The sequence below is a fragment of the Misgurnus anguillicaudatus genome, chromosome 11 (genome assembly GCF_027580225.2).
Source record: "Misgurnus anguillicaudatus chromosome 11, ASM2758022v2, whole genome shotgun sequence".
Classification (NCBI taxonomy): domain Eukaryota; kingdom Metazoa; phylum Chordata; class Actinopteri; order Cypriniformes; family Cobitidae; genus Misgurnus; species Misgurnus anguillicaudatus.
The window spans coordinates 5,859,079-5,881,699 of record NC_073347.2 but is presented as its reverse complement, the minus strand read 5'-3'; the positions used below and the strand labels follow the sequence as shown (position 1 = coordinate 5,881,699).

At 36.9% G+C, this 22,621-nt stretch overlaps 1 protein-coding gene across 2 annotated transcripts in view; it reads right to left on the bottom strand.

Moving 5' to 3' along the window:
* The window catches only part of csmd1a (CUB and Sushi multiple domains 1a), a 696,936-nt gene that overhangs the window by 486,455 nt on the left and 187,860 nt on the right, over positions 1-22,621 (bottom strand). For both annotated transcript variants that reach the window (XM_073872919.1, XM_073872920.1), the window contains exon 2: positions 14,951-15,167. In XM_073872919.1, the coding sequence (XP_073729020.1) occupies positions 14,951-15,167 (217 nt within the window). The remainder of the gene's footprint in view (positions 1-14,950; positions 15,168-22,621) is intronic.

Here is a 22,621-nt window from a genome sequence, read left to right as displayed (position 1 = left end):
TAACACATTTGATCCATCTCACTGACAAAAAAAAGTGCTAAGCGTGCACGCTACTACTGTGTGATGTTGTCTATTAGAAAGCAGATAGAATGCTATCAAATTAGCATTCTCAAATCTCTGTTTCAGTTTTTAAACAATTGTACCTGAGCAAAGGAGCCGTTTTATCCAAATTTCAGTGTGGCGACAAATATAGCCTTTTCAAAGGCCAGGGATTATTTGATTTTGGTTCATTTACACTGCAAATGCTTTTCCAGGATCCTGTAAAGACACGTGGCATGTATTTTTATTTGTAATAGTGCACTATATTCTTATCTTAAGTTACAGTAGCTTATTATCAGCGATTTCTCTCTCGAATATCATTACATTTTCTAAATGAGACCAAAAAACTAAACAATCACAGTGAAAAAAGGAAAACCACCCGAAGGGCCGGTCTGTTTTTTGGCCACGAGGGCCGGTGTTGTCATGCCAATGGTTTCGAAAGTTGCTGTCCCTATGCTGCCATCACTCACGTAATTTGTGGGTGGGAGATGTCACCACCGCTTTATGCCCAAGTTGATTGTGTCCCGAGTCATGATCACTTAGGACGTGTCGCTTTCCTCTGCTTTTCAAAGCGCTCGCCTGTGACAACAAGTTTGGTTTCAGATGCATCTATAGACGGTTTCAGCAGTAACAACGTAAACAAGCGGCTTTTGTGGGCAACACGTAACTTCTACTTTAAACGTGGTTATTTATATAACAAGCAAAATAAACAACACGTAGATTACCTAGGAAACCAAAACATTTGGTATTTTCGACAATGGATTTGTTCAACAGTTTAGCAACTAGTCAGACCATTAAAAAAAACCTGAAACCGGAAGTAAAGTTCCGACCAGACGCGTATCGCGTTACCGCATGTGCGTCCGATGAAACCGTCTATATTTGAGTGCGCTTGCAGCACATCTACATTTAAAATAAACTTGAGCGCGACTTGATACGAACAGCCTCAGAAAGGAAAATCGTAATTTAAAAAAATCTTTTAAAGTCATATATGTAACAATGAATCATTATTATTGTCTATTGCAAGAGTAACACAAATCTATTTGATGCAAAAGTCATCAGTTTATTGAAATAAAAGTAAGTTTCATATGATTGATATGAATATGATGTTTACTAATAAAAAAATTGAAAATTAATTTAAAATAATAAATCCATAGCATTTAAAAAAAACATTTAAAAACAGATGCAATATTTGCATTTGCTTAGCATAACATTCAATTACTTACCAGGCTACCAGTTCTTTATGCTTTCTAAAGTCCTGTAAACTATTCTCATTTTATCCAAAAGACTCAATAGTGATCTTTTATATTTAAATAATTTAATTTTTCATATTTAAAAACGGTCGTGTGCTGCTGCGCATCCATGTGTGTGATAAACAAATGTGCATTGTCGTCCTGTTTATACGCACATATTGCTAACGTGCTCATTAAAGGAACAGTATGTAGGATTGTGGCCAAAACTGATATTGCATCCACAAAACTTGTGGCTAAAACTGGTACTGCAATCACACAACTAGTGGCCAATACACAAAATGACAACATAAACATCAGTTGAGGGCTGCAACTTCACTTTTTAAATGACAATATCCTGGCCAGATCACTGTTGTCAGTGATATAAGTATTTGAAATGAAAATGATTTCTTAATGTCTAGTGACATATCAGGGCCATTTTATGAACTGATATAAATTTCTTACATACTGTTCCTTTAAATAACAAAAACAATATTGCGGCATTGACTTTAAAGCAGGTTTTTGTTGGTCAGTGGCTTAATCTATTTTAGTTGCCTCAAAATAGCAACGCGCCAACAATGCGCCTGAACACACCTCTTTTTCAGACCAGAACACCAATAGGCGCAAAATTGTGCGCAAATGCATTTGCTATTTAAACAACGTGGCGCTAAACGTGAGAATAATATTTGCACCGGGTTAAAACTAGCAAAAGACACTTGCATTGTGCATTGTGCTGTGCAATGCACCAGATAGGGAAGTGCTAGTAGAGGTACCAACCTGTGGGTCGCTTTTGAGGGGAATGGGCAAACAACGTAGACAGTCGTAGGTTGAATGCATCATGGGTTGCATGATATGTTGGAATATAACACGGTAACTTTAAAGGATCTTTTGGGAGGTAATTGTTCAGCCAAAATTGATGAGCAATTAAATGCAATTAATTTGATTAATTAATCAGCAAAATGAATTAGATTGAAATTGTTAATCGGTTGACAGCCCTAAATGAAAGCATATGTGCCCAAATCTGCATATCTGCAAATAGTGCTCTCCATACTGAGCTCCTGTCTATTTATACCACGGGTCTGTTGAATCCTGCATTCTGATTGGCTGAGAAATGTTCTATGGGTGTTGATTATTTTTCTGTAAACCGCACACCTAATCTTTCAAATGTCTTAAAAATAGGCAACAGAGCAATGTTTGTGGTAACCGTGGTATAAGCGGAATAATTGACTCCGGTCTTTTGAATTATTTGAAAATAAAGCACACCTGCGCTTCGCGTCGTGCCGCATTACCACCTTGGTGTGCATTATTTTCATTAATTCAATGGCCCGTAGTCAATTATTCCTTACGTAAAGCGTTCCAGATCAGTCACTTATGATGTTTCATTTCAGTCAAAATGTAGACTGTAAAAAGCAGGGCAGCTCTGGGAGTTTTGGAACAGAGCGTCGGATTTACAAAGCCATAAAAAAGATTAGTAATAGAAGAACAAACAAATATGAAAAGCATGAGTTGAATTATAGTTACATTGAACAGAAAAGGTGACATAACAACAATACAATTATTGTAGTTTATCACCAAGATGATTTTAGTACCTCGTCCTTTACCAAACACAGACTCGCATTTGGCACAGAATGTGTTACAAACACATACAATTATGAAGTGCGTTTCACACGAACAACTAAAAAGTATCTTAATTATAGGTTATCCTGTGTAGGTCATTAACATGAAACAAGTTGAATTCAGTTAAGTATATGCTGTTAAACATGTTTCATTTGTTGAACGGTAAAGTGTAATTTCTGTGCCATTAGCTTCTTACAGATTTCAAACCCTTGTGCCACCCATTGTCTTCGATCTCAGCATACAATACTTAAAGGAAACCTCAGTGACCACGCACACGACCCTTCTCAATAACATGAAAATGTAAACATATATGTGTGCATTATGTAAAAGATTAAATTACTGTGCAGAAAGAAAGTCTTTGGTTCTGTCTTAGACATTTAAATTGTAACCAATTTGGAATGATTTAAGTAGGCAACATAACATCGCATCATCTTTTTTATTACTTATTTTGTCTTGATCTCAGTCTGTCAAAACAACTGTTGCTAGTCAAATTCTTCAAGTCATATATAGAACGATGTTCTCACAACACCATGAATCAACAACAGATCCAGGCAGGGTTGCAACTCCTCTTTTTTACCTGTCTAATCACTCATCTCTACTGCCGGTGCTTGTGTATGTATTTTGCAAAGCCTGCAAGCGACGGTTTCCTCAGAGGAGAGCATATGCACCATGGCAGGTGTTTGATGTGCATAAAGCAGTGCTGGTGATGTGCGCTATCAGTCAGAGAGAGGTGATGCATTCTTCTGCCGTGAGCCCAGTGCTCTCTCTGGACCCCTCCAAGCAACCCAAACGTGTGCGATCCTGATGCAGTATTCATGCAGCGCGTCTCCGAATTAACTGTTTGTGCAGGGGACTGACAGTTTGTTCAATGTTAACTGGAGAAAAAAGAATCGTTAAAGAACATTTAATGATTCGGGTCTAATTCCTCGGCTGCATTGACCATTCTGTAACAATTCGTCCAGTAAGGCTTTAAAAATGCTGCCTTTCACACTCAAGATGGTCATTGATGACTTTAGTGAAAAACATCACAATCTCATGACTCATTTGTATGTATTTTATAAGGTGGCTAATTTGTACAACCAAATTTGAACGTTTTGTATTATTTGCAATTACCCCCATGACCTTGGGTTTAGGGGTGGGGTAAAAGTGGGGTACCATTTTTTTCTTCTTCTAATAATCATACGTTTTTTGTATGATTCCCTTTGTACACATTTATACGAATTAGATAACTCGTACTCATACGAATTCTCCTGAGATCAGATTGGAAAACCTCACGGTCTAATCATATGACACTCAAAGGGCCCTATCATACACTTTGCGCAATGCAACGCCAGGCGCGACCCGTGTGTTTTTTGCTAGTTTCAGCCCGACGCAGTTATCATTTTAACGTTTAACGCCACATTGTTTAAAGCTTCCATAAAACACGCTGTTTTTGCTCATCTCATGTTAATCTTGAGTACTAGTGATGTTACGTTCGTGAACGAATCTTTCTTTTTGAACGAATCTTTTAGGTGAACAAATTGTTCTCATTCACGCCATCCATTGACTCATATTTCTCGTTCACTGAAATTTCCCTCCCCTCTTGAGGAGCACGGACAAATGAAGCGTGGCCTTATTTCTGCCTTCAAAGAGTGACAAAGTATGGGCCAATGCCAATCGAGTATGAGCTGTGCCCGAGCATATGATTGGCTCAACGTACTGAATGAAGACGCCCTTCACCGACCGAGCCGCTGTTTTGAGTCTGAACGAACGAGAGAGAGATCGCGTTCTTAAACAAACTGAGTGACTGGTACAAGTTATGAGAATGAGAGGGATCGTACAGAAAGCGAGTGCAATGTAAACAATCTTGTGAAAGAATCGTGTGGTTTTATTTTAGTAAAGTTATAGTTACCATGTTTAGGCGGACTATTACCTTAATACAAATGATTATCAAAGTAATTACTGTAGTAAAATGTGGTATTTCTGTGGTATTAAATGTGTGGCTGCTTTTGTTCTGTTAGCGTGAGCCAATCCGAACGAATCCACCCTTTTACTAAACTTTAGTCTGTCATCTGCGTCTGAACGAAGTCGTGAACGACATGACCAAAATTATATGATTCGTGAACGAGGATCTGATGACTGACTGAACCAAAGGCATGCCAATCACTCACAGCACGCGAGTCTTTATTTACAACAAATCCAAATTAGATGTACGTGTGTCTTAATATATTCTGTAGCTTGATAAATTATGCTTAGTATTTCACAATTTGAGCTTTATTAAAACGAATGAGTTTTTGTAAAAAGTCTTTCATTGTCTTATAAGTTAACACATAAGGACACACATCTTCGCCACCTATTGCCGTATTTATGTAAAATAAAGAAATGCTCACTGAACGAATCAGTGAACGAATCTGAACGAATCATTTTGGTGAACGAATTGAAAATGAACGAGTCACTTAAATGAACTAAATTTCCATCACTATTGAGTACCTATAGAGTAGTATTAAATCCTTCATTTCTCCGAATTAGCTCTAGCAATGTTTCCGGAAAAACGCGACCCTCTTCGAGGCGTACCACAAGCAAGCAACACACAAAAAGCATTATCCCACTATCTCTGGATAACTTATGATTCACTACATGTTCGTGTCGTTTACATTATATGCACTTGCGTGCAGTGTTGGGGAAAGTTACTTTAAAAAGTAATGCATTACAATATTAAGTTACTTCCACTAATTGCGTTACTTAATTAATTTTCATGGCCAAGTTTTTTTTTTATAACTTGGCTGGTGCTTGTCTTATAGTCAGGTGCACCTTGTAAGTCAGTATGAATTAATTTTGACATTTATGAGGCAAGAGACATCATTACCGCCTACAGCAGCGAGAGTCCGCCATATGCTGCTTCTGTATTTATTTAATTTAATGGATTCCGCGATGCAAAATGACGAGTATACGAACCTCACACTAGTTGGCTTGTTCGGTTAATTTAACCTTCCAGGTAAGTTCTGTATGCTATGGTTTATCTTTTAAGTAACTGATATTATTACTTTAACGTACAAGAATCTATTCAGCCTGCTGTTCTGTCTGCTATTGTTTAGTTCAGGAATGGGCAACTTTGATAATGCGGAGGGCCAGCATTTTTCTCCTTTATACCAAGGGGGCCAGAACCACACGCACAATTTGCATAATTCTTAATTTCCTTTATTAAGAAACCACAATATACAATTAACATGTCTTTAAAGATTTTAACTATAAAACTTATGCTAATTCTAAATCATAACTTTATTTTCAGTGGACAAGCATTTCAGATAAAACTTCTTAACTGCATTGCTTTAACATCTGTAACAAGCAAGGCACTTTAAAATTAGTATTGAGGAGTTTCTCATCCCGCCCTTAGAGAACAAAATTATTTGAAATAAATAACACATAAATTCAAAACAAAATAATTTTAATAACAATGTATTTTACCTTTCAAATCTGAGAGCAATTCTGGCCCGAGTACGACCCGTCACCCAAACCAGTGGCATTGGTTTTAACCCGAATGGACCCGAATGTAAACTGACGTGTGTGCAGTCTGCAGCCCCGGTGGCCTCGCAACAAATTTGGCGAGCTGCTCCATTTGTTTATATGACGATGACACCAAGGTAACCGGTAAAATTTACATTTAAAAATATCTGACATGTCTGCCTGAACGAAAATTAACCTATCGCCAGCCACACAATGTCGCAAGCGCTCTTTCAAACAGAGGAGAGGTTTGAAAAGGACATTGACACACACATGCGAGAGCTCAGGGCTTCTCGGGTCCGTTCGGCAAAAACACATTCATTTTAAATAACCCAAGACTGGATTATTGTACCCGACCCGTGTCCGAGGCATGCGTGAAACTTTTAGACCCGAACCTGATCGGGTCTTGGGTCGGACCTCGGGTTTTCAGACTCCGTGAAGACCTCTTCTTCACATAAGCCCAAACACGGGACTATGCTTACTGTGAGGATCTGCGGGACCTAGCGCCCCCTCCTGGTTGGGAGTATTTACGTCTTATACAAAATTCATCATTTTAATTATTTGATTATGTATAATATGGTCCAGCGGGCCGTATTAGAATTTACCCCGGGCCGTGTGCGGATTGTTGATGCGTTGCTATTTTGAGGTAACTGCTTATCACACACACACGCAGCAGCACATAAATTGCCAAATATTCAAAAAAAAGAAACGATTACAATGTAAAAGATTATTATTGTGTACATAAAAATAAAAATGCCTACATGTCATAAAAGATAGTCATTGCATGTATCAGAATGTCCTATTTACAGTAATGACGAATGCAGATCTGTTTCCTTTTGCCATGGTGCAAGCCCGACTGACTTTGAAAGGGATAAGGAGATGATTTGCATGCTATGCCCAAAACACACCCTTGACTCATTAAGAGAATAGGTACAAATCTTTTGGATCATGCGCCTTGCGCACACACTTGCCATGCACTTAGATAGTTAAAATAGGGCCCAAAACGTCCTGTGCGCATGGTAGCAGCAAGCAGATTGCGCATTTATTATTTTTTGCAAATTAAAATTGGCTCAAGATAAAAATGCTGAAGTGTGAGAACAGGTAACACAAATAAAATGTCATCAAATAATTCTTTTCAAGAACTGTCTAAAAAAAATGATTCCCTATGTCAGCTCTGCTCATTTGCCCCCTTCTTAATGACTTGTTCTTCATTCTCACTCACTTTCCTCTTGTCTTTTGTTTTTCTAATGTAACTTTGAGATGCGAAAAAGTGGTGGTAAGAAAAACAACTTTTGATATCTTCTCTGCGCATGCATAAAGCAGCTTATGGAATTATCAGAGAATAACAATGAGACTGGCAGTGCAAAGCAACCTTCCCACTTCTCGGTTTTACAAAATGCTTTCTTAGTTCAGCTAGCTTGAATCTCTATCCGGTGTGCTGGATTTGTTCGAGTCACTGGTTATCTCTGCATGCCCTATTTTTCCGACTGCTCTGAATGTAGGGTACATTGAGATCCTTGCATTTCATTCGAATGAAAAGGGTTGGGTTGACACCTTCACTGACACCTTGTGGTGGGGAGACGCAGCCAATGACTGACATTCCCTCGCATCAGTCTTGAATCCACAAGCCGACTGTGGAGCTAACAGATGGCTTTCATGTGTCACGCTTCGAGTTTAAAACCGTGTTCGCAGCGTGCTTGGTGTCAGCCTCGAAAGCCCATAAGACACAGCTCCATCATGGCCCATGAGATGCGCAGCGGAGAGCCGGAGTTTCATTCTGCCGAGCGACGCACGTGACCGCCGGTAATGTCTCCGGCTTAATTAGCGTTAACAGCAAGCATTGGCTGCATCGGATCACATGCGTAATGCAACACAGCCAGAGGAAGCACTTGTATACTGCCTTCATTAAAGGTAAATGACATTAGTGAGAAGTGCTTCTGTTTGATTGGTCTCCATTAAAGTATCACCTTCAGCGTAATACATCATTATACCATCATCAAACTGAACATTTGTTGTTCAATCAATCACAGCGCACACATCATCAACGATCTCTGCTTCCAGCACGTGTTTATCTTCATTTTCACATTCTGTACTCATATTCTAATAGTACTTGGCGAACAACTTTGCGAAACCTATTCAGGCTCATTGCATTTCACAGTCCATCAAATCTACCAACAAATCATAAAATGACATCTAGTGTTGTTCACGTTATACACTACTGTAATCAGATCCGTTTCTAGTTCTTGTCAAAACTGACTATGTAAGGTATGTTAGGTCAATCTCAGGAAATCTGTCAAAGCCAAAGACATCACATTTTTCACTCTCAGAAGCTTTGGCTGGGGTGGTACACCTTTGTGCATAAAGGGTGCATACTTCAAACATACATATCGGTACCTCAAAGGTATACAGTATATCTGTTTCTAAATGGTACATAGTAGGACCTTTTTAAAGGTGCTGTAGAATGTAAAACTGTGTTTATGTAGGCATATATGAATAATCCCTGCTGAAAAAAAACAGCATCAAACCAGCATGGGAATTATGCTGGTCTATGCTGGCTTAGCCGGTGGTCAAAGCATACCAGCACCAAAACACAACATATGCTGGTATGACCAGCATGGGATGCTGGTGCTAATGCTGGTTTAGCTGGTCGTAATGCTGGTTTGTTGCTGGTTTAGCTGGTGCTAATGCTGGTGCTGATGCTGGTTTAATGCTGGTTTAGCTGGTGTTCACTAGCAAACCAGCACCAAAACACAACATATGCTGGTCCTGCTGGTATGCTGTTTTTTTCAGCAGGGATAAGAGTTCTGTACATGGTAATTACATATCATGAGCCTCAAATGCAATTGTTTCCTCCTTTTTATGCAAACCTCGTGCAAAGACCGCTGAAAAACAGGCCAATCTCAACATAACACCAACTGTGATGTTACAGTCGAGATGTACTCCCAAACATTAAATTACACATTTAATTAAGTACAATGTTTTTACAATGCTAAAAACAAAGTTGCTATATGCTAGTTAATGCTATATGCTAGTTAATGCTATATTATTCCTCAAATTCCGTTTCTTCGTCTGATACGGACTTAAGGTCTACAAACACACACAGAGCTACTAGAGGAGCTGCTCTGAGAAACAGCCAATCAGAGCAGAGCTCAACATTATTATTCATGACCCTTTCAAATAAGGTAATAATAGACCGTTTCATTCTAAAGGAAAATCCTAGGGTTGTAAATTAACGTGTAAACCGTTTCTGGATCATTTTGCACTTAATAAAGCCACATACCTTCTATGTGAATATCAAAGAACAATTTAACATATTATTTACATTCATTCTATGGCACCTTTAAAGGGTACAGTCTTGCCTAAATAAAGCCTATTTGTTTGTATTAGTTTTAAACCATTGTCGCTTCGGTTTAGGGTTAGATTCGGTGCTTGCATTAGAATGTCACTTTATACATTGGTTTATACTATTTTTTCTGATTTATTTTTTTATATGTCGCCTGGCGTTAGGGTTAGAGTTTGGTTTTGGTAGGGATGTCATTTTATGTAAATCTAACCCTAAACTGAAGCAACAATGGTAAGAAAATAGGACAAAACAGTTGAGTAACATGATAATCACACGGAAACAGGTATTTGTTATACGATCACGAAAAAAACGCAGAAAAAAGAATAAAAAATGTACGTGACTATATAACGAAATTTCGTGAGACTGGGCTGTACTGGGATGGTACCCATTTAAAAATGGCCTAATACTATATGTACCATTTAGGTACAGATGTATAGATTTTAGATACTAATATGTATCTCTGGTACAAACGTACCATTAAGGTACAAAGGTGAATCTACCAAAAATCAAAGAAATATGTTCATATAAAAATATAATTTTTATATAATTTTACTCAATCTTTTGCTATTGGAGTATTATAGGTCCCGGTTTTCATGAGATTCACCAATCACCAAACCAATCTCATTAGAAGCCCCCAGAGAAATACAATTCAAAAGTAATTAATTTATGAGGACATCCATCATAGATTTAAGATATGTGGTTGATATATCCCATTTTTACAGTATTACTAAATGGTTAGAAGGAGGGGGATTATATAATATCATTCTTACGAAAGATGATAAAGACAACGAGCCGATGACTTAATTACTTGATTAAATGTGATGATATTTGCATTATAATCCTTTCATAATGGCAGCGGTGCTGCACTCGCATCATTCCAAGGGAACTGAAAAGCAATACCCTACAGTAGGGAAATTTCATTAAACTTTTGTGAATGGATAAATTAATGAGATGCAGATTTTATTTTATTTTATTTATAAACAGCTTGGTGGATGTTCCCTGGATTCAACATTTACGAAACAGGATTTCTGATCAATATTCTGCACCACACTGTAAACCTATTAAGTTCTTCTAGGTCTGCACTTCGGTCTGGTCTTTGTTACAATAAAGATTTACTGCTTAAGAAAAGTAAAAGCAGTGTTTGAGTTAGGCAGGCTTATTGTTATATACTTATAAGAGACTGGGATATGTCTCAGTCAAATCAGCAGAAAGAAGAACTTGTTTTTAAGGTACGTTTTTAGTTGTTAACAATTGCAAAGTCACAATTTAGTTAATGTGCAGTCACGGGCTTGCATAACAGCTATTTAAAGGGATAGTTCACCCAAAAATTACAAAAAATTCTGGAGTACTTTTCCCCTCCAGCATTTTTTAAAAAAGTTGTCAGCCAGCGGCAGCATTTTTCATAAAGTTTAATGAAAAAAAAAATATTCTTTAAATAAATAAACAAACAATATATCAAATGAAAGAACAGAGCTTCTGCTTTCAAAAAACAAACAAAAAAAAGTTTCATCCTACCTTTATTAGTTCTCTTGTAATCACCTCTCAAACATGGGTAGGTTTCTTCAAAAACACCCAATTTTGAGCAAAAAGCTGAGATAATTCCATTTTTGCGAAGGACTTTTGATAGAGATCAGATGCAGAGTGATCTTTAAAACATACACGGAGTTCTTTCTCTTTCACGCGAGGCGCTACTTCCGGGTTGTATAAGTTGCGGAAAGACGGAAAATCTCATCAATGGCGGTGAGTTAATTGACGAGTTATCCCATCAATGGCGGGGAAAGAGTTAAAAATATACATTACCGGATACGTAAATATTTTTTGAAAAAGTTATTTGCTACTGTATATAATCAATATTTGCATTAACTTTACAGCAAATATAACTTTTAAATTATATACTGTAAGCTATTCTACCACCAAACCCAAAATGAACTCATGAGAATCTGTATGTATTTTACGTAAACACATACATTTATATGTTTACATTTTCATACACACTGAAACTTATTTAAGATTCATTTATCTAATGAAATGTTCATGACTTTCAGAGAATTACACAATATTAAGTCTACACTATATGTAATCATTTAACTATTTTTTAATATTTAGTTTGTTTCCCATGACAGACAAAAGGCATTTTTCTCCTATGCAACAATAATTACACCAAAACACAACGTAAATTCACAAAAAATGTTAATTTTATTCATTCGTTGTAATCCACATCATTAAAATTCATACGACTGCAGGGAACAGATCCAAATCAGCTCTTTATCCAGCGATCTTGATTCCAGTTCTTAGCATCGACCGTAAACGTCAAATCTCTAGTTTATCATGAATTTAAATTTAACTAAAATATTTCACCTCAAGCTTTAGGAAAGTGATATCAAACACTCATTGGCTCTTGTGTGCTACGTCACAGATTTGCAACATTGTTGTCTTTCAGTCAATATACGTTTGAAATTTAAAATGCGCACCTTCACAAAGAGAAGCCAGATTAACGTTCTTATGGATTAATAACTTTCATATTTCTCTGTACTTCACAAACTCCAGAAAGGACCACGACTGCAGCATATCAAAATTGTAATTATTTTGGTACTGCTTTTGAAAGTTTGAAATAAATAAATTATAGTGATTACATTTGTCTGTCTGTTATGCTTCTAACAGTACATTTTTTTAATAAACCGTTTTGGTAGGACTGTATTAGCGGCTTAAAATAACATATTGTTATTAAAATTTTCCTACACATTTCTGTCCATTACATTGCATAATATAAAAATAATACATTATACATTTATATATGAAGAGTTTCGTTGCAAAACGAGATAAATCAATTTTTTTTTACATTTTTGTCAAAACATGTTTATTATAATGTTATCATGTTATATTTTGTTTTATGGTGCTACTTAGCTGCATTTTTTAAGTTATGAAGGTTTAAATCAAAACAAAACAACTGCAGTTGCATTGAAATTAATTGGAATGCACAACCAAAAAACGAGATTTCTGAACAATTAAAAAAAACGGTGGTTATCTCGTTTTGCAACGAAACTCTTCATATATATATATATATATATATATATATATATATATATATATTTGTAATAAGAAAGGTTTGGGTTTAGGCTAAGGTTTTGGGTAGGGTGGTAACATTATCGACAAGATGGTTAAAGAGAAAATACACAGCAATCTGTATGGTATGAAGGATTTGTCAATGTTTTACGTTTTGTAGCTGTAAAAACGTAATAATGAAATTAAATGATGCAAATACATCTACACTGTACTCTTCTGCAACTATCTAAATGTACAAAAAAATATGTTTTGTGTTTTTGAAAGTTACATATAAATAACAGTGAGACCAGGCTGCCAAACCTTAATGTCTTGCACAAGGCTGTTTTTGCTGCATTGCCTCTTTAACCTGAATACACCAAGTAAATGAAAAACAAAGACTAAAAGTGTACGTATATGTAAATGATGTTGGAAAGCACATGATATATACCAGTAATATTTATGTTATATAACATTTGTAAGCAAATGTTTCAAAGTGGAACTGCGAACAGTTGGCACTGAACTCAATTGATTCCTCCTACAGAAATCCAGAGAAAATTCTAAACTATTTGTCTTTTGGTAACACTGACACGAGAATATGTGTTCATATTCTCCCTTAGGATGTTGATGTATTACTACACAGCGTCTCAGAGGAGTGTCAGACTCGCAGCAGAATAAAATCTCTTTGTTTTTATCGTAAAAACAGTTATTGCATAGCAACTCTGGGCAATCTTAATACATCTCCTGCGCCATACTGTGACAGAAAATGATATTCGAATAGAAGCAAGACTGCAAACAATATTAGAAATGACAGGTCAAAATTGTTGCACATGCAAAAGGCACCATTTGCAAAATATCCTTGTTTAAACTGAGCCTACATTGTAACCACATCATCTAATATTAGATGGCATATTTCGCTTACAGTCAGTTCACATGATCTGATGTGTTCCCCAGTGAAACAGGATATTTAAATACATTTATAAGTTCTGCTGACCAATTTAAGCGTGACATTTAATTAAATAATCTATACATGGTCAGTGGAGAACAAATATGAAATTGTTAGTCCAGTGGGTACATGGGTTTCCATGTTATAACTATTTGCTTTAATCAACCTGTTTTGTAGTTTTGCTAAAGGAACGGATGCAGAAAAGCACTATACACAAGCTGCATGTGATGTTTTCTGTCACTGATAACAACCACAATTCAGCAAAACATTCAAATTTCCAGAAAACATTTAGATTAGCTAATTAACATATGAAAACATTCACATTTAAACAAGAAAGTTAACTTTCGTCATTTAACTTTCATTTGTATTTTTGATGTGCACGTCTGTGCTACCTGCACAAAAGCAATTTTTACAAAACATATATTTACCAAAGAAACCTTTAAGAATAAGAACAAGGCATGCATTTTTAAAGGTTGCTTTGAAAAATATGCGTCACAGAGATGTAAAAATAGAGGAAAATGTCCATTTGCAAATACAATCCGCATCCAGAATTCAGCTTTTGCCTTGTGCCACCAATCGCACCCTTCTGGACGGGATGGGTAACATTTTCTTATCCATAAGTCCATCTTTATAAATCTTTGCCTTGAATGCGGTCTCAGTTCATCTCTTTATGCAAATCTCTACATTATTCATCTGACACTTAAAAGCATTGTGTAAAAGCATCTGTACTGCAACTACAGATGGTCCATTTTCGCAAGTCTTTCCACTTTGATTTTTGTCTCTCTTAATCTTCCGCTAATCCGAAAATGAGCTCCAAAATGCTGTTCGATATATCCTCCTACCGGCTTTCTTTAAAAATAAATAAAGCTCTGGGTACAGCAAGTATTGCACCCATGCTTGTGTTATACAGTCAATTTGTATCAGTACTTTAAAGGCAATCTCTTTATCTGCTAACTACGTTTGGCAGGCGCCAGCTCACCGCTCCTTTAAAGTATATAGGATAGTGTGTGGTAATTTATACTTCAGTAAAGTGCAGTCAAAGGAAATGCCCCTTTGCTGTGTAGGGATATTCACGCGCATAGAGTCTAGTATCCAACAAGAGGCTTTCACTTAGACCAAACAAGGAATGCAACCTTTTAACAATTACCGTTCATATTCTTTACAAGCAAAACAATAAGCATACCGTAAAAGCACTCATGTATATGGTCGCAAAGCGAGAGCACCGCAAACGATTGTGAATTGAAGTAACGCAGAGCTCACCTCATCTTCAGGTTGCCTGGCTGCGGTTGTCCATCATAGATGGAGACGATGTCAAAGTCCTCCTCCAGAGCGAAGGTGTGAAAGGACAACTGTATTCTGTTCCGCTCTCCGGTGACTATGATCCAGGTACAGTTGGCATAGTTCGGGTAGCCATGGGGAAAGCCAGGACTCTCTATGGTTCCATTAAGGCCCTGTACCAGGCCACCACAAGTTTGACCTGAAGGCACAAAAAGAACGAAAGTTAGTTTGCTTCAGCTGTTTACATTTTTTGAAACACTTCCTCAATCCTAAATTTTTCTGTGTTGACGTATTCAAATGGTATGGGACATAACTGTTGGATACATATACACTGACATATGTCACCATATTTTGAATACAAATATAGAGGGTTTTCACCGACGTCACGTTATGCGCGGCCATTGTGGAGGCACTCGGTGTAAAGAACTGAACGGAGTACAATGGAGTTTTGTGCGCTTTGGATACTTTAAGTGAATGTAGACATGTCTAAACAACAGAAAACAAGTCAGCTTGTTTAGCTCCCTCTTCTTGAATCCGTGAACGACCCGGCGATTCTTCCTTCAATTGCATCTCCCGATATAGTAAACTACCGAGCCCATATGTCAATGTCAGCTTTATTTATATAGCAAATTTAAATTAGTCTGTGTCCTACCAAAGTGCTTTACAGTAAAATAAGCACACAGTAAAACAATAAAAGCAATAAATGTTTTTACCATTTACTATTCAAAATATTATTATCATTACAATAGAAAATTTGTTATGAGCAATTAAGCACACCGGCATTAAGGCATTGCAGCGCAAATTTTAGTTGTGTTTAAGTACATTTTGTGCAAACACTAAGGGGCAGTTTCCCGGACAGGGATTAGCTTAATCCAGGACTAGGCCCAAGTTTAATTAGGAAAAATAACTAGTTTTAACAAACATGTCTTACTAAAAACATTACCTGTGTGCATTTTCAGGTAAAACAAAGGGCACTGATGTATTTTAAGATATATAAGTGCAAGTTGTTTTCAGTTTGGAGAGCTCTTAAAAATGTTTTAGTCTAGGACTAGTCTAATCCCTGTCCGGGAAACCGCCCCATTAAGTACATCTTAAATAATCTTTAAATAAAGCACAACAAGTAGAAGCATAATTGTTTTATACTTTATGTACTTCAGTCATATTTCTAATACAATACTACTCTTTTTCCTGAGCTTTGCCAACCACAAGCGCCTCCTCTGATAATTTCTTGCATTCTTTTCCCTGGTTTTTACTAACGTTTAGAAATCGATAATATTCCAAATGTTTTTCTCAATCTGTCCTATTGGTACAACCTCAAACACGGCAAAATTCGAATTTTCCTTGACGACGTTCGGGATATACTTCAGTGCCTGTGCTCTGTTGTGATGCGGAGTGCCTCCAATATGGCGTCTTCCGCTCTGATGACGCGTCGTGAAAACCCTTTATTAAAGGGACATTCCACTTTTTTTGAAAGTATGCTAATTTTCCAGCTCCCCTAGAGTTAAACATTTGATTCTTACCATTTTGGAATCCATTCAGCCGATCTCCGGGTCTGGTGCTAAGAGTTTTAGCTAGGGCTGCACGATTAATCGTTTTTAAACCGAAATCGCGATGTGAATGGATGCGATTTTCGAATCGCAAGAAATGCGATTATTTCGATTCAAAACTATTAAATATAACAATCATCTAGTACGCAGTTTTTGACAGTTCGCTTCATGCGCATTTTACGTTTGATGCAGTTTAGACCAATAGAGTGCATGAACACTGAGGTGCTGACTACACGTCAGATAACATAATTTGGAAAACATGATCGCGAGCAGCAGTTCTACTCCTCAACAAAGTGTACGGCCATATGATTTCCGCGATGCGGAAAACACGGACAGAATCGCGAAATGCATACAAATGGAATTAACTGCACAACGCGGAATGTCATGAAGTTGGCAGATTTTGGATTCAGTCATTTTAAAAACGCATTATAACTCATTAACCGGCAAATGAAAGGACAGAAATGCGCGAAAACATTTCCCTTTTGTGTAATGTTGGACTTTAAGAAAGGTGTATATACGTCCGTTTCTCGTCATGCATCGCAAACAATGACAAACGCCTCATCAGACTATAAGCAGGTTTCATTAAAGCCCGGAACACAGCAGACGAAACAGGTACATTATACTTTCTTGCACGCGCACATCTGCACCGCTTTGAATATTTACAGGCATGAGGGTTCATGAAGCGCGCACACAGAGAGCAGTCAGCACACGCGTGATCACTAAACTTAAGTTTTCTTTCTTGTCTAAGTGAACATAAACAGCTGGATGTTTATCAGTAGGCTATATTGAAGCAGAGCAGTTTAGCTGTCTTGTGTCTTAAAGTGACAGTAACCTGGTGCTTTCTGTGTCAGAAATGTTTATTACACACCAAAAATTAAAATCACTCCTTACTCTTAACTGAACAAGCTTCTGCAGCTCCACATTTAAAATCCTACAGTGAGGACTGTGCAGTGTTTTATTTGTATTTTTTGCTTATGTTAAATCATAGATTCTAATAACTAATATATTTACATTTATTACAGATGCCTGAAAAGTAAAACAAGAGGAGTATAGTCTTATGATTAAAAGAAAAACTAAACATTTGCTTGTCAGATGCGATATGTTATTTTAAATAAAACTTTCAAAAAAAAAAAATTGAAATTGTATTTTTTTTAATGTTCTTAGATTAAAAAAAAAGTTTGTCTGCAGAATAGCAAAGTCCTGCAGACAACTTGGTACAATGTTTGAGAGGTTTTAAATAAACAGTAGCACAGCATCTTTCTTTGGTGCTATTAAAACCACCACAACAAACCTGGATGTACCTCTTTTATTATATACTAATGAATCGCACTTTAAATCGCGAATCGCAATTTTGATCAAAAAAATCGCAATTAGATTTTTTCTCCGAATCGTGCAGCCCTAGTTTTAGCATAGCTTAGCACAATCCATTGAATCTGATTAGACCTCTAGCATCGCGCTAAAAAATAATCAAAGAGTTTTGATATTTTTAAGTATGCAGAAATAAAAAATAGTCCTTGCTATTGAAAGTAACCAAGGGGACTATTTTCGGGCACTGTGTGTAATATCACTACGCCTACTGCAGCCATGTTGCAGCTGCAAAGTCCTTGATTATTGAACCAGATTGAGAGTATAGTTTATAGCCATATCTGCCTAGAAAATCGCAACTTTTGGTTTTCCTTCAGTCCTGGTGCACTGTGTAGCTACAGAGGAGTCAAGTTTTAAATAGGAAAAATATCGAAACTCTTTGATTATGTTTTAGCACGATGCTAATGGTCTAATCAGATTCAATAAATTGTGCTAAGCTATGCTAAAAGTGGTAGCGCCAGGCCCGGAGATCGGCTGAGTGGATTCCAAAACGGTAAAAATCAAATGTTTAACTCAAGGGGAGCTGGAAAATGAGGATATTTTCATAAAATTAGAGCGTCCCTTTAACCTTCAAAAAACAACAACAACAAAGCATTATCATGACAACACAGCAGCTGTTAAGGTTCATTGCAAACAAACTTATGTGGCCGGTATTAAACATTAACAAAACGCCCAATGTGCCCACAAAAGCACTTAAATGCTGCTTGTTTTGCACTGCAATATGGCTAGCACAGTACAGCACAATGCTAACAATGGCATCGAGGGTTTAAAAATAACTTGAATTGATAAAATACATACTGTACCATAAATGCAATTTAATGCACTTTGGAGAAAAACATTTATTATATATTTAAATAAAAAAAAAACATTTTTGGATGTAGTTGGAACTGGCTGAGATGTTTCAGGAAAGCTTTTGATCGCACAATGATGCCATATGCTGGCGTAATCAACTTTACAACATGCTGATGGATGTGTACCTGAAAAATTGCAAACTTGAAAGTGGAAGTTGCATTGAAATGTAATGTAGTAGATCAATACACTTAAGGTTTCCAAAGCATGCCCCGAGTGCCAACGGCCTTTTGGAGTTCTCGGCTCAATCACAGATGTATTCTCAGAAACTATAAAAATGTTCTATTGGGTTTTTTTTTCACAGATACAATTGGTGCTGAAAGCATACTTTGTCATGCCACTGTAAGAAATGTACTTCTGATCATTACATCTTATAACAAATAGATCTGCTTTGTTCTTTATGAAACTCTTCACTGCAGAACAACACCTTGTCGTACACCTTGTTTAATGTTAACATGATTTCGAAATCGACCCTGTGTCTTTTCATAATACATGTTCCCGGTCTTATTGCACACGTTTAATTTGGGCACACTGTTTTAAAGAAAAACCAAAGGTATTTCTTTGCAATCTTTCACTAAAATGTAATTACTTGCTCATTCACTGAAACAACTCTCTTTTTCAGCTGATGTCATGAATCTCTCTTACTTTTCGAAACCTTTCCCTCCAACCAAATGCTTCAATCTGATACACCATCCTACAGTTTTGCTCATTAAATATATTGTTTCACTAAGAAATACACCATTAAAGAAATAAAATGTGTAAAGAATGATGCTCCATGTTGACTCCAGAGTATAAAATACATGATGCAAAGATGCCATACTTTCTCCAGTGAGCATAATACTGTCACTCCTGAAAAAACAACCCAGATCCATTCTCTTTTAATGAGGTAATTTATCATTAAGCAGCCTGTGAGTTCAGATTTAAAGCTTTATCATTATACGTTACATTACTTTTTCATACATAGATGTGTTCTGAAGTTTCAAAATGAAGAACAAATGCTTTTTACCATGCTTGTGAAATCTGGATGGTAAATTAAAACTACTAACTGGATCGGTCCCACTACTTATCCACAACTAGATTTAATTTTTTGTAAATGTGAGTGTACCACACCATTATTGGTAGCTTAAAATGCATTCCTACACTTTAGCAGAGTATCTAGCTGAGAAGAAATGTCCGAACACAGTGTGTGATGTTATTGAGATCTCTTATGAAACTTTACAGAAGACAAATGTGAGAGTGTTGGGGGCGTGTACACCAAGGCGTTTATGCCTGCGGCCGGCGTATGTTTTCAATTGTTTCCAATGGAAGCGTTTGGCTTTTCCAAAATGCCAGCAACAAACAGCCGGCCCATCGTTCTATGACTGATAAACAAAACAGATGGATCATAGCAGACAAAGCTCTTAGCTAAAAAAACGCTGTCAAGCGCCCACAGTTGGCGTCCGCCTGGCGTTTCAGTCGCATTTAAATGCTTTGGTGTACACGCCCCCTTAGAGTCTAAAGCTGAGGAGAAATGTCTGAACACAGTGTGTAATGGCAATGAGATCGCTTGTGAACCTTTAGAGGAGACAAATGTGAGAGAGTTAAGCCGCCTTTCCACTGTAAACAACAAACCGGAAGTCATTCTTTTTCTTGAAAGATCATTTATAAAAGAACATGTGAATTTGCAAATGATGAAAGTCTTACACCATGTGTGCTTTAGTTGCACATGCACAATTAACTCTCTCCACGCCATTGACAAGTTATCTCGTCAATTAAGAGAAAACATTTGCATAAAAACCTGTTCCTGATTAATTTTTTATGTTAATCTGCAATACCGCAATTATCCACTTAATGAACCAATTTATTAAAAAAATTGAAGCCAAAATGTTATTTACTCATTTTTAAACTCTGAATCTGATCTCTGACAAAATTCCTTCACAAAAATGCAATTATTTCAGCGTTTTGCTAAAAAATATGTTTTTTAAGAAAAATACCCATATTTAGAAGTTTATAAGCAGAGAAAAAAATATTGATTTTTCCAAAAAATGGCTGGCGGGGAATGAGTTAAATCCACTTTCAGAAAAGGAAGGTATAAGAATCAAACCTCCTTGACTAATTCTAGGTAAAAGATACCCCAAAAGACTCAATGTATAAGAAAAGGTACAATATATCAGCAACATGTCTTATAAATTAGCCATAGAGATTCCCTATGCTGATCTTAGTTCAGCAGCTAGTAAATACAATCACTATAGTTAGGTTGTAATTGGAATTAATAAAACATATTATTTGTTTGGCGTCAGTGCACACACACCAGTACCAGCGGGCACACCTGCACAGAGCAGAGCGAGACCTTTAGCCTATGTGCCGGGGCGTAGCCTTGGACGGCCCGGCCCAATTTAAACCCTGGTTAGTAGATCAACTGGAACTGAAGTAGGGTGACCATACGTGCCATTCTTCCTGGACGCGTCCTGGCCAGGATTTGTTGACCGCATACGCCATTCAGTTAAAAACATAAGACATACAATCGTAGTTTTGATTCTTACCTTAAAATGTAACTTCTGTAATAATAATAATAATCCTCTATGACGTATGCGGCTGACAAATACGACTTCCGGAAGACAAACCCGAAATCCTGGCCGGGACGCATCCGGGACGACGGCACATATGTTTACCCTAACTGAGAATCATCAACTCAGCTTATTTGTGACTCTGAACTTAAGCTGCTCTTAGTAGATTGCATTAGTCATTATGGAAATCAACTATTGCGCCTGAGTTATTTCATTTAGCACCTTTTAAGTAAAAGTAGACATTTGCTTGTAAACATTTTAATAAGGGAATAAACGTGGAAATGAGTGTTTTGCTGAACTTTACATTTACATGTAAGTTTAATTGGCCCAGCATTTGCAGCATTATGCCTAAATACTTTTATTTATGCATTTAAAAATTACAAAATGCAGCAATATATGCAACAGGTAAAATTACAACCCAGCGGATTGGTTTCGTTTCTTTAAAACCCAAATGTATAATTCAAACAGTATGCACAGATTATAGGTATGCATACCTACTAATATGGATGAAATCAGCCTAGTGATCTGACAGATGTAATGCAGAAATCAAGAACAAGAAGTTCACCTGCAGCCGCAAGGTAAGGTCAACTCGTAGAATGAAGATCAAACATCACTTTTATGTGTGAAGACCGCCTTCCCATCTTCGTCTTAATCATGTTCAATAATTACACTAGTCAAGAGTTCAATCTAGCCCAAGCACAATGCTGATAGCATGCAGAGTTTTGCGAAATGTGCCATGCCAAATCCTGCATCATCAGAAATGAGACTGGCTTCATTTAAAAAATGTAGGGGTGCACTGATATATCACTGATATATAGTTTGGAAAATGCCTAATATCGGCCGATAATATCGCCCTGCCGATATATCGGTCAGGCTCTAAATATATCCTTAAGCCATTTCCTGAAGCTGCGTGTATAATGGTTCTTTGTCTTCACGGTATATTGAGTTTCTGCACAAGAGCGCCCTCTGGCTTTTGGATGTAGCAGCATTTCACCGTAATTCATTGAGAAGCATAGCAAGCATCATCGGCCGATATTAGGCATTTTCCAAACTAACGGTATCAGCATTCAATATGGCGATAAATGAATATTTTAAAAAAACAGACGAAATAGTTTGTCCACCAGAGGGCACTCTACAACCACCCTGTTGGCAACACTCATGTATAATGCGTCACACATCCTGCAACCTGCTGATCCAGCCAGAGTCAGGCAGAGAGAACAACGGTTAAGTGAGTTCATGGTGAGTTGGTCATGAGACAATAAATTTATTATTTTTTTTAAATGCATTATCATATTATTTTAGTTAAAACTCATAAATAACTACAAATAACTAATGTTAGGGAAATC